This window comes from Poecilia formosa, unplaced genomic scaffold (genome assembly GCF_000485575.1).
Source record: "Poecilia formosa unplaced genomic scaffold, Poecilia_formosa-5.1.2 Scaffold640, whole genome shotgun sequence".
In the NCBI taxonomy this organism is placed as follows: Eukaryota; Metazoa; Chordata; class Actinopteri; order Cyprinodontiformes; family Poeciliidae; genus Poecilia; species Poecilia formosa.
In genome coordinates this window covers 140,198-153,309 of record NW_006800579.1, presented here as the reverse complement: position 1 = coordinate 153,309, position 13,112 = coordinate 140,198, and the positions used below count along the sequence as shown (strand labels likewise).

The window sequence follows — 13,112 nt, the reverse complement described above, 5'->3', positions numbered from 1 at the left end:
TTTTAATCTTATGTGTGGTATTTGCTGCTTGCTGGTTTCTGAGTTGCCTTGCCAGCAATCTATTTGCCTTAGCTCCTTGTTCATAATAGCCTTGTTTTAGATAAATTATTTTTTTCTGGAGCTCCCCTTTCAGAAGGTTGTTTATTTCTTTTTAAATATTTTTAATTTTTTTAAGCAGCTGAATATTGTGGGTTGTTTGACATCCTATCTTGAGAATTTGTAATTTTCCCACTAAACTGATATACAAGACTCTTTTTCTCTGATAGTGTTTGGAGGCTATGGCTATCTGTTTCCCTCTGCTTTACATGCATCCCATAAGTCTATTGGACTGATTCATTCATTGTAATTTTTTTCTACATATTGTTTTATTTATTTATTTTTTTGTTCTTTTACTTCTTTCTTGTTCAGAATGCCAATGTTTAATTTCCAAACTGTGTCTTTTCTCCTACTATTTAAGTCTAATTTTACCTGGATATAAAAGTGATCTGAGATATCTGCAGCTCCGATTTCACACTTAATTACTTTATGAAGGTCCCACTTGTTCATAATCACATTATCAATTCTTGAATGCATGTTATGTGTCATTGAATAATGTGGTTGTGTATCATTGGAGAATGTGTTTCGCTGAGACATGGCTGCATGGTATTATTCACGTCTCCAACATCTCTCTGCCAGGCTTCCTAACTACACAAGCAGACAGAGACTTTAAAAGGAGTGGCAATAGGAAAGGAGGTGGATTCGCAGTGCATGTGAACAACTGATAGTGGTCCAGGACATGTTGCAGTGAAATGTGATCTTTGCGGCCCAGATAATAAACTGTTAGCTGTAAGTTTTTCTCCCTATATTTACCAAACGAGCCAGCAGCAGCAAACAGCAGCCTAGTGCCTGCCTCCAGCTGTTGCGCTTTCCAGAGCTCAGCTTACCTGTCCTTTGCTGATCTTAGGTGTTGAATTTTAAATTCTTCACTTGAAAACAAGGAACTGAGTCTTACCTCTAAAATTTTCTCCCTCTCTAACTGCAACTCCTCAGAATGACGGCTAGAAAGCGAGCTGGTCTTATTCGTCCACTCTGACCGAAGTTTCTCCAGCTCTTTAGTCTTTTCAGACAGAGTCTAGAAGAGAACACACATCCATTGGTAAATATTTTTGGCTCTCCTTCTAAAAGGCTACAGCAATAATCTGATACATTCTACATATAACAGTTTCAGTTACTTTATAAGTGTAGCGGCGGCGCCTGTCGGGCTGCAAGGCCTCAGCCAACTATCCCCCCCTCGCCCCCCTGCTGTTCATTTCACACAGAAAGAAATGGATGGACTATAGAATACTACACCGACCACACTTTGGTGATTTTGCTAGTCTGACATGGTGTAATAACAGTCACATATTTAAAAATTAATGTGTTGTTTTGCTTGATTGTATTTGATTTTCTCATTCGAAATTAATGTGCATCATACATGGATAGTTGAATGTCTTTGAAAACAATCAAAATATGGGACATCATCTCAGTTTATGAAAAAAGTAAAAATCTTAGGGTCCCACACAAAGCAGGTGGTCACTTTACAGGTAACTGTACTTTTCAGGGCAGACTTTAGTGACCAGTGTGACCAACTACGCTAGAGATTAGAACCCAGCCTAAAATCAAATGGTTGATGTACGGGCGATCTGTGGTGCGATTTCAGTAAACCTACAATACAAACAGCACCGACATAACCAAACGAGAATGCACAATATAAAGTTGTGTTCATCTACTTATTGTTGTCTAAATAGAGAAGGAGGTAGTTTACCCTGGTGACTAAAGACAGAAGAGGAGATGCAGAAGTTAGACAAGCACAGCACCCTTCGCATGAAGGGTGCTGTGCTTGTTACAGTCGTATCCTGCCATGTGTACTCCCTTGTCAATCACACATCCCAGAAGATTTGCACTTGACTCACCCTGCCGTTACAAGCGACAAAATGGAGCTGGAAGATGTTAAAAGCTGAAATTACATTACAGTACTAAACCAGCAGAAGCCAAATCAGTCTGGAAGTATTTTAAACTGGTATCAGTCGGACTCTAATTAAAGTAAATTAGTCTGGATGGATCAGACAGACCACAATGACCATAGGATGGGACCTGGTCAGGTTAGACTATTTTAGACCCAATATAAACTCTAAGTTACACCAAGACTTATCAACAAGCATCTAAATCAAAACAGGCACTGACAAAGACTGATAACTCAGTTGAAGTAGTAACTTTACAGATTTCCTACGGTAAATATGATGAAGATTTTAGATTGTGTCAGTAAACTATATCTATACACTGGTGATGGATTTTTGTGTTTGCAGGGTCAAACTCATTCACTCACCTGCTGAGTATAACTCAGCTGCCTACACAGATCATCTTCAGTCTCCTTGAACTTCCTGTCTAAAGCCTGCTTTTCTGCCTGAAACATTGAGAAAACAAGACTCATCAGTACTGTTGTATCGCATTAATGTCTTCTCTGCAAAGTGTTCATTCATTTCCAAGTGACAAGCTCCAGAAGTAAATGGCTATATTAGGGTTAAACATTCTTATAAGATGGTGTGGATTGGCAGTGAACTTGAACATATTTAGATGGAACAGAAATCAATACTGGCCCAAGATATGACCAAAAGAGTGCACATCTTACTCTTTTGGACAGAACAAAAGAAATTAATTTTTTTGGTATTTAGAACAAAGACTTCCTCTGTAACCACAGGTAGGCAATGACAAAACAGATCACAAATATTTCCAACAAAACATTTTTTTTCAAAATCAAAATCTTTCACCAAATCCTTCGTAGCTCCATAGCTCTTGAGAAAAAAAAGATACTCCACTATAATTTATGACAAAAAATGTTTTAACCAAATTCTAATAGTTTTCTACATTTTTGTTAACTATTTTAGGAAATATGTTGCCATAAGCAGCTCCTGTAGTTTCCCCTCTGTGTGCTGTGAGGACAAACCAGCTTCAAAAAGCCTTCCACGTAGCATTGGAAGCCATATTAAACTTTATTTAATATGGCTTAAATCGCCGTTACTCACTTTCTGCCTTCTGCTTGCGGCTGCGTTGGTGTGCGTGAGAAAATTGTCCATCAGACAATGAATGAGGCACATCAGAAAGCATAGTCACTAAAGATTAGGGGTATAGTGATGAACAACAATCCGATTCAGAATGTTCTCAGTTCGCTTCAATCAAAACAAACAAAAAATGTCTCTTATATTGACTATGAACTGCCTTACTGTTGTTGAGAGATGCATTTTCTGACAAAGTTCTGGTTTGGCCCATCTGTCTCTAGCTGTAGGAGACCTTAATGTTCCCTAACAGCAGAGTTTAGTGATTATCTGAAAGTCCTCTCAGTTCTGTTTTGAACTGTGACAAAATGGCGTTGGAAGTCGCCTCACAGAACGTTGCTTTGCACACTAAGTTTAACACATTTATGTGTTTATGTGCTCTGGTTTAAAACAATGCTGGACTCAGGCATCTGCCAACCTCACAGGGCTGTTCCGGATATTTTCGGTACCAAATGCGGGCCAGACTAAATATAGTTTAAATGGTCATTTTATTTTTAAAATAAACATAGTAATGTTTATTTAATATTTATTAATATCGTGGTAATCATTAAAACCACAAACCATTTCATCCTGGCTAAAAGAGTTTAAATTTTATTTTAAGTTGAAGGAAAAACAGGAAGAAAAACTTCTGAGTCTGAGCAGGAGTGCAGAACATTAGTGAATGGAATGTTCCTGACAAAATATAATGTCGGCTTCTGGCCTCTCAGATCATCATATCGACATGCCCAACACTGAACATAAAACTATGTATTTAATGTATTGTCAACTTCTGGCGGCAAAGTAACATGTTTACTTGTCTTCTGTGGTGCTTTCATACTAAGTAATAATAATTACAACTGTATTACTTCAATTTTAGTAGAAAAGCAAACTGATTTTTTCATTCAATAAAATAATTAAAAAGATCTAACCTGCATGGAAATGTTTAAATTGATCAGCTGTTGTACATGTGGCTCTATGTATGCATCTTATGTGCCTTAAACAGGCCTGGACATTTTAGTCGGTGCTCCACAAACCTCTATAAACTAAGATGGCACACTGGATTTCTGAATGCAATTTCAGAGAAGAATCTGGCATCATCACACCCAGCGCTGTCAGTTTTCACATCTTGTTTCCATCAGTATCAGCAGAAATGTAATGTTGACAACATGACCCAGCCCGGAGCCCACTGCAGAGTTCTGTGACACAGAACAGTGTGAGCTAACCTTCAAAGACGCCAGACAGGCTGCCAAATATTCTTTCACTTCTTTCTCTGAGCCTTGAATAAGCCGCAGAGATAAGTGGTTCAGGTGTTTGAAAGCATTTGTCTCCACTATGCTGAAGGTGGCACAGCCCTCGACCATAGTAGACTGGCATGTCAAATGAAGGAGAAACCTGTGGACATACATCAGAAAATACTGAATAAATAATAGTGATGATTACTGAATGGTGATTATTTAATTTATTGAAAATACCATCAAAGACGATAAAATTCTGCGTCCACATTTACATAGAGTAAAAAAGTAAGAAATGTGGAATTCCAATGAAACCAAGCCACAGTCAGGTAGACCTGCAAAAACCTCAACCACAAAAATCAACAAAAAGCTTCAGACAATATTCCAGGTGTACAGTCTATTCCCTTCTCGCGCAGTATCTTGGCTGCACATTTCTGGACTGATGTCTGGTGTTGTTCCTGGGATCTGTTTTAGCCACTGTTCCAGTTAGGGGGTGAGGGCCTCGATGACCACAGGTACCACTGTGGTCTTCACCTTCCAGGCCTTGTCCAGTTCCTCTCTGAGGCCCTGATATTTCTCCAGTTTCTTGTGCTCCTTTTTCCTGATGTTGCAATCAACTGCCTCAGGGGCCTCCTTGCACAGCCTACACCTTGGGTCTGGTGCTTAGGACTGTTCCTGTGCAGCCAGGATGAGTGCCTCTGTGCTGTCCTTGAGTCATTTTGTAGTAGCTGGTTCATTTGAGCTGCCAGTCGCTCATGGAGGGTAGTGAGTTTCTTCATTCTCTCTCGTGCTTCAGGCATGGGTATCTGGCTGTACTTCTTGGGTACTGATCTTTTCATCTCTGCTCTGACAATTGCTTCACTTCCCTCCTCGTTACCTGATTTTAGCCTCTAATCGTCATGGTGGGTATTGAATATCATGCTCTTATAGCCAAGCATCTCCAGCATCCCTGATGCTAGGGATCGTTCTCAATGCTGCATTCACATCTTCAATGAGACTTTCTGATGGTTCGTTCATTATTGTGGCTGCATACCCAGTCTCTGGACGGGGAGTTGGAGTTAGATCCATGTTTTCACCTCTTGCCCATTTCCGTCTTGTTCCAGTAGCCCATTTTTCATTAAGGTGCTCTGGTTTCCCAGCACCTGACACAGACCTTGTTTGGCTGGGCGGCGTCTGAGCCGGCATAGCATGCATTTCATTGTCTCTCATGGTATGAGGTAGGCAGTAGCGTGAAGGGTCTTGCCTAAGGACCCACACTGGATAGCTCAATTTGACTGTTGTATCTTTGCCCCGGCCTGGACTCTACACACCTTTTTTCCACAACATTTTGAATTTCATAAGTCATAATCATCAAAATTAAAAGGCATAAAGCTTTGAAATATTTAAAATAACTATGAATTAATATAATATACAGGTTTCATTTCTGAAATGAGTGATAAAAATATTTATCATTTTTACAATTACATTATATTTGTATTATTTGACTGGATGTCATGGTGAAAAGCATTTGTTCATACCTGGGATTGTCCGAGTCTTGCTCCAAGTTACACAGGTTAAGCAGGTCAATAAACTTCTGAGGAAATGATGCAAAGTCTATCAACAGGCCCTGCTGCACTTTCAAACTACTCAAACACACAAAAAGCAAAATAAATAAATAAATTTTAAAAAATCAGATTTCAATTTTAAACACAATCTGATATTCTTTAGCAAAATGCAAACCTTTGGAAGTCTTCTTCTGATATAGGAAGGGTGAAAAGAAAATATGGATCTGTATCATCAGTTAACTTTACTAGAAGATCCTAATATTTGAAATAAGAAAAATTAATTAATTAATACAACATTTAAACTGGTAAAGTGATGAATAAATGTTGCTTAGGCATACTGTCCATCTTTGTGTGCTGCACTTTCACAATACGTTATTGGGATAGTTCATGAAAAACTAAACTCACCCTTCTGTGAACTGGAGTAGTTGACAACTCAATCATGACACGGACATTTGCTTTCCTGTAAAATGAAGCCAAGTTACCCAGTTACCTTTAGCCTGGCTTTGCTTGGATATAAAGCAAAACTAAAGAGTAAGTAAACTAATCTGATTAAAGCTGTAGATGCATCAAATTGCAGTCATCATCGCTATATTGTTTTCAGCATAACAAATGCAAAGGACTGCAATATTTGTTAAGTGATTTACACTAAAACTTCAGCATCCAATAGGAGAGACAGCAGGCTCAAATCGTGGCACCGGCACCAGACCAGCCAGTGGCATGCCGCAACCTGGCACGGGGTGCCACAACCAGCTACAGCCAATAACGGCAACTTCTAACTTCTTTGACGTATGGCACGGCTTTTGTGTCAGACTGAAAATTAATTATTTTATTTTGAACCAAAAACAAAACAAAACAAACAAGAAAAAACCCCTAAATACATACATCCGTCACTAATTCGGTGACATATACCGCAGCTTCTGTGTCAGATTGAAAATTAATGAATTTATTAAATAAATAAACAAACCGGTGGATCTGGCACTAAGTACACCTCGTTGCAGGAGGACCTCGCTGTCTATGCTCGCTGCAGCAAACGGAAAGGGGAGGGGACGGACCACTGTCAGTCTCATACCTTATTTGGAAATGGGACCATTGCAATCCAGAAGTGAAGGAGGCGCCATTTCCCAGAAACATGAATATTTACTTCAGCGCAAGTCACAGTTCCTTAGTCACATCTTTTCTGGCTCGAAAACCACCCCCCGCGCCACTAACACAACAAATATAATTTTACATTACTAAATCAGAATACAACATCTTTAATTTACTATTAATTTCAGCATTACTGGCAAAAGATAACTTTTCTTTTGCCAGTAAAAGATAAAAGATAAATTATCTTATAAAGCATTTTTTTTTTCATTTTCTTAAGGATGTAGAGCTAATTCAATGACAAACAATACTTTTATATATTATATACTTTTATACTTTTTATATATTATATAAAAAGTATATATACATATTTATATATATGGCAAACGGCACGTTCGAGGAACACACGTAAAACAGACACATTCAATGACATATAGGAAATATTAGTACAGAGGATCAAGGCACAAGACGGACACAAAATAAAGTTCTGAAGGAATTAACTTATTATAATGAACAAAACAAATTGGGTGAGGTACCTGTGAACTATAATAAACATGAACAGTAAAATAAATAAGTAAATAAACTAATAAATTCAGTGTCTCTCACATATATATCCATCAATTATAGGAGGAACAAAAGAAATAAGGAGACATGAAAAACAACCAGGGTTGTTAAACCGATACAAGCAAAAATTTACATTTTTGTTTTTACGGTGCCATGTATATTATTCTGAAAGATTTTTTGTTGGTAGAGTCTTGTATATAGGACAAAATAAGATGAAACTATCTAGTCTATCAAGGTGGAAATTGTCCGACTAAAATAATTAATCATATTCATAGAATCACAATATCAATAATTTGTGAATAGAGCAAAATACTTAGCATGCTATAGGTAAATGTTCTTTAGTTTGGTTAAGAATAATTATTGCACTGTCAATAAAAGACTTCTAATAGATGTTCTTAGTTGCTGGAGGAACACAGTAACATCTTCATGAGCTCATAGGTTCAAACTGATGAATAAAGAGGATGGATGCTCTCTGCTAAAATATTTCTTGCCATCTTTCAGCAAACAGTTGAGACAGAGTTGATTTTGGTTTCACCACTATTTACCTGCTGTTATACCTGCCATTGAAAGTATTCTTAAAAGATTGTCTTAGTCTGCAGCTCATGTGACCAAACCGGCCGAGGAGGTGAAAAGTTAAAACTTGAGTTAAAATGTTGTTTTAACTTGAGTTGAGTTAAAACTCAAGTTAGAATGTTAAGTTTTAACATTTTAACTCAACAACCTCTACCTAACTAGAGGTTGTACACAACCTCAAGTTGGGGAACCCCAAGATAGTCTTCTTAAAAGATAGAGTCTCTGAGAACAGTTCTTAAAGATATAGTCAGTGTTTTCAGCAAAGTTGAGCTGACTGTCCAGTAATGACCCAAGGCATTTAAAATCTGTCAGTGTCAAAAGGTTGGCCATCAAGTGAAACTGGGATCACTTTCAGGTCTTGTTTATGTCATTTAATTATCTCTACTTCCTTAAGAAAATGAAAAGGTATGTTCTTTTGTGAGGGAATTTATCTTTTACTGTTCCAGTAATGCCAGAATTCATAATAAATAATAAATGCTTCTGATTTAGTAATGTAATTAGATTAGTTGGTTACCAACCCCACGCCACTAGAGGCAGCCGCAGACGCCAAAAAGATGCGACTAAGGAGCAGATTTAGAAGTATGTCGAAAACTACAGAATTTGTTCAAAACTGTGAGCTGCGCTTAAGTAAATAACGAGATAAGTTCAAAAACATAGTGGGAGTGAAAATCCTTCTTAAAAATTAAGATATCACAGATTAAAAAAAAAAAATTAAAGCTGCAAACAGCCTCGTCGGCCTTCGCAGCTCAACGCCGCTCCGGCCAATTGGCCACCGCGGGGGTTCCAGCACCGCCACCCACCGCATATGCTCTTGCGCAGTTCCCGCACCCGTCCGCCAGGTCGTACACATGGATGAGTTCTGCAGCGCTCCCTGATGACTCACCAAAAATCTGGTGCAGATCGGCTGATGTATCGAGGATATATAGCTGATGAAATAACCTAGGGGGCGCAGTGGAGTCAAATTACAATTGTTGGGCTCTTTAGCGGTGAATAAAGGTCATACATATCCAGTTTGGTGCCAGTCGGATATTCCATGTGTGATTTAGCGACAATCGTATGCATAGGTGAAGGACTGCAACTCAATGCTGGCGAGTTCAGCCAGCATTCTATGTCAGTTGGCAAAGGATTAAACCCATATGAATCAGAGAGTAGAAGTAAGACAAACAGCAGAAAAAACAGGTGACTTCCTGTCGGAAGTGGGTGGGGCTAAGGTGATGTCATCAATTGACCACGTAAATGTGATGAGGGCTGGTCTGTAGTGAGACATAGGAAGTCTGATGCAGCTGTGACCTTGTATGTGGAAGTTATTCCATCTTGATGTTTTATGGCGAATAGTGAGATTTTGAAATTTAGCCATGCCCACATGCTTTAATGTACGAAAAATCCTGTGATAACTTTTGACCTTCAATGTCTCAAGACTGTGCTGACTGAGTTTGAAGTCTATCTCAAAAGCTGTAGGAGGAGTTCAATCAGATGCAACGTCTATTAAAAAAGAGGAAATGGTAGCTTTGATCCAAAATGGCCGACTTCCTGTTGGGTTTGGACCATGGCTCCAAGAGAATTTTTTGTAGGTCCTGACAAGATACACATGTGTACCAAGTTTCATAATTCTAGGTTAAAGAATGGCTTGGGGCTGATCATTTAAAATATTCTAGGGGGCACTATAGAGAAATTAGGTCACGCCCACCAGAAATTCTTATGGATTCCTGTCGGGGGGGGGGCAGATAAGAGTCGATCCTAGTGAGTTTGGTGGAGCTTGGCTCAAAACTGTGGAATTCAGAGGCAAAGGCGTTACAGGTCACTTCGCCACGCTGCCACCCCCACCTGTTCTATCAAAACCAGTCAGGGTTGGAATACACTTCACAACATCATGTCTTCTGTCTCTGGACAGAGGTTCATGTTGATTAGGTCAAAGGGGTCAGAAAGCGACAGTTCTGACCCCTTCCTGTTCGCCCCCTGAGAACACTTCCTGTTATATATATATATAATTTATAATGTATAAAATTATTGTTTGTCATTTAATTAGCTTTATCTTTTACGGGGCCAGTAATGCCGAAATTAATATTAAATAATAAAGACCTTGTGGTATTCTGATTTAGTAATGTAATTAGATTAATTGTGTTACTCCCACATCTGATTGTGTTACATCATGGCTGACATTTTCTGGTTGTGTTCTAGAGGTGTCCCTCTGTCACTCAGAAGTGAGAGAAGTCACTGGATATAGAGTTTTCGAGCAATAAGCACGGCAACATAGGTGAAAAAAAAAGTAAAAAATGTGCTTTTTAAATAGGCTTTTATTTTGAAATTACACATCAGATGTGGTTGACATTTTCTGGTTGTGTTCTAGAGGTGTCCCTCTGTCACCCAGAAGTGAGAGAAGTTACTGGAAACAGAGAATTTTCAAGCAATAAGCACGGTAACTTAGGGGAAAAATAGTAAAAATTTGCTTTTTTAACAAGCTTTTATTTTGGAATTACACATCAGATCAGGCTGACATTTGCTGGTTTTGTTCCAAAGGTGTTCCTCTTCCACCCAGAAGTGAGAGAAATCGCTGGAAACAGGGGGTTTTTCAGCATTGCATAAATTATGCAATGCTGAAAAACCCCCTGTTTCCAGTTATTTCTGATAAATTATTTATTTTTGCAACTGCAGCGGCTGGATCAAACATGGACCGGATGTGCGCTTTTATTGTGAAAGCATCACGTAAATGGGTGTACCATAATGTCTTGAGCTGAAGCGTACGTGAATATCTTGTGCGGCCGGCTGTTGAAGAGCCAGCTAGCTTTACCGCGGTCTTGTTTTCCATGGTTGAAATCACTTCAAAACCAATTGATGTCACTTAAAGTAAATGGTTTTATGGAATTTTAGACTTTTTGAAGGCAAAAAGGAAACATCCTAACAGGGTAGAAAGTTAGTACTGGGACATGTATGGAGAGTCATTTCAGCCAAAATTAAATAAATAAATAAATAAACAAACAAACAAACAATTGAGTAAAATAAATCAATGGGGAAAAAATGAGTGAAATAAATAAAAAGAGTTAAATAAATAAGTAATTGTTATTTTTATTCCCATTTATATTTGTTCATTTGTACATTTATTTATTCACAGATTAATTTAACCATTTTTCGTGTTCCCATTTTCATTTGTCCAATTTTAATTTTTCCCTTTTTTTGTTTACCCATTTTTCCTTTATCCATTTACCCATTTTTCATTAATCTATTTTTCATTTAACTACTTTTCAATTTCACTTTTTCATTAACCCAATTTTTATTTATTTTTCATATTATCCATTTTTCAATTTCCCTTTTCTTTTATCTATTCTTCATTTATCTATTTTTCATTTATCCCTTTATCCATTTAACCCCTTTTCAATTTCCCTTTTCATTAATCCAATTTTCTACTTTCTAGTTTCGTTAATCAATTTCTCATGTATCACTTTTTTATTTTCCCATTTTTCTTTTATCTATTTTTTATTTAACATTTGTTTGAAAAAAATTTAATTTTCCCATTTTCCAATTTCCCTTATTGATTTAGTATTTCCTTATTTATCACATTCTATTTTCGCCTCAAAACTCGGAAAAAGGGGGAAAAGAATAAATGCAAATGAGGGACACGTCATCAGGCTACAACTTCCCCAATTGGTTGGTTAGCGTCACACCGTCCTTCGCTTCAAGAAAGATGGCGACCTACTAACGGGTTATCGATAAGCTGAAGCTCATTAACTTCATGAGAAAATAGTGTTATTACTCCTGACTTTACTTTTCGTGTGGCCGCTCAGACAGAACGTGTTTAAGTTGGCGGCTCTCATGGACTCACAGCTTCACCGTCGGGGGTTTTTATAGTTTGGACGAACCGGCCGCTGAAGTTGGCTTACGATTGAAGGTTCGGGACACCTTCGTAGCTACCAGCTGTGATCCAACTATAAGGAGCAGACTTTTCTGTACATCGTAAGTGAACTGCAATATCCAGAGGCAGCTCTATGGAGCATCGAAGAAAGAGTTGTTTTTGTTGAGCTGAGCGGATGAGAGTGGCAAGCCTTGGAGATCTGCACCGGAGGCCATCTTTCAGACATGCACCGCTGCTGTCCGTCCAGGAGTCCTCCGGTTGCCCAGATGTTGCACGGTAAGCCAACGCTGATGTTTGTTGTCCAACTACAGTCATATTTGTAACCAAACTTGAGGCCAACAGGTGTATTTTTAATCGCCATCAGGTCAAAAGTACAGCTTGTTGGCGCAGCACATTCATTAATGTTTCTATCGTGTATGTTTTCAGATGTTAAGCTGCCACAGCAGACCATCCTGCAGGCCTCTGGTCTCAGTGTTTCCCTTCAGACTCCCAGTGGGCTCACAGCTTCAGGATGACCAGAGACCTTCACCTTTCTGGAGCAGGAACACCCGGCCAAATGCACTAATGACACATTCATTTTAAAAAATGTGGCTGTTCTTATAGCATTGATATGCAAGAACCATCTGTACTTTACTGTTTTGAATAAACAAACTATGTTTGATTATTATGAAAGCTGTTGTCCTTCTCATCTGTGTAGTTCTAATTTAACCAAATCTCATGTTTTCACGTCCCAGAAACAATAAAATGGATAGTTTGTTTGTGGCTTAAAATAAACAAAACAATCTTAATAGAACAATGCTATAAAAATAGAACACAGATTGAAAGTTTTGAACCCGTTTTATTTTTTGGTTTCATTAAACTGAAGATTCTTCAACATGAAGCTAAACAGTGAGTGGAGTACCTTGTATGTACGACAAGGTAGAAATGAACAAACATGACATTGGCTTCTTAATAGTAACCCTAACAGTTATTTTACACAGCTCGGTTTATTGAATAATGATTGTGTTCACTTATGGACACCTTCAATTGGAAATCTGCAATCTGAAGTGTCAGTGAAATAGTTTAACCAGTCAGTCCTCAGGTCGGTCCGCCCTGCATGTTTCAGGTGTTTCCTTCTGTCACACATGGCCTCAATAAATGGCTGATAGCTAATGCTATCGTTTGTATCACGTGTTCTGGAACAAACACTTTAAAATGTAAAATGTTAATATAGACAAAT

General features: G+C 38.2%; 1 protein-coding gene and 1 long non-coding RNA gene across 3 annotated transcripts in view; one reads left to right on the top strand and one right to left on the bottom strand.

Annotated features, from left to right (window-relative positions):
- sass6 (SAS-6 centriolar assembly protein) overlaps window positions 1–13,112 on the bottom strand; it is a 28,573-nt gene that overhangs the window by 8,002 nt on the left and 7,459 nt on the right. For both annotated transcript variants that reach the window (XM_007541899.2, XM_007541898.2), the window contains exons 2-7: window positions 6,232–6,286; window positions 6,002–6,081; window positions 5,800–5,904; window positions 4,274–4,442; window positions 2,345–2,422; window positions 992–1,111 (exon numbers count right to left, since the gene is read on the bottom strand). In XM_007541899.2, coding sequence (XP_007541961.1) covers window positions 992–1,111; window positions 2,345–2,422; window positions 4,274–4,442; window positions 5,800–5,904; window positions 6,002–6,081; window positions 6,232–6,286 — 607 coding nt within the window. The remainder of the gene's footprint in view (window positions 1–991; window positions 1,112–2,344; window positions 2,423–4,273; window positions 4,443–5,799; window positions 5,905–6,001; window positions 6,082–6,231; window positions 6,287–13,112) is intronic.
- On the top strand, window positions 11,588–12,472 carry LOC107834486 (uncharacterized). Its single transcript, XR_001660277.1, has 2 exons — window positions 11,588–12,169; window positions 12,320–12,472. It is a non-coding gene; the product is annotated as an uncharacterized LOC107834486 (long non-coding RNA).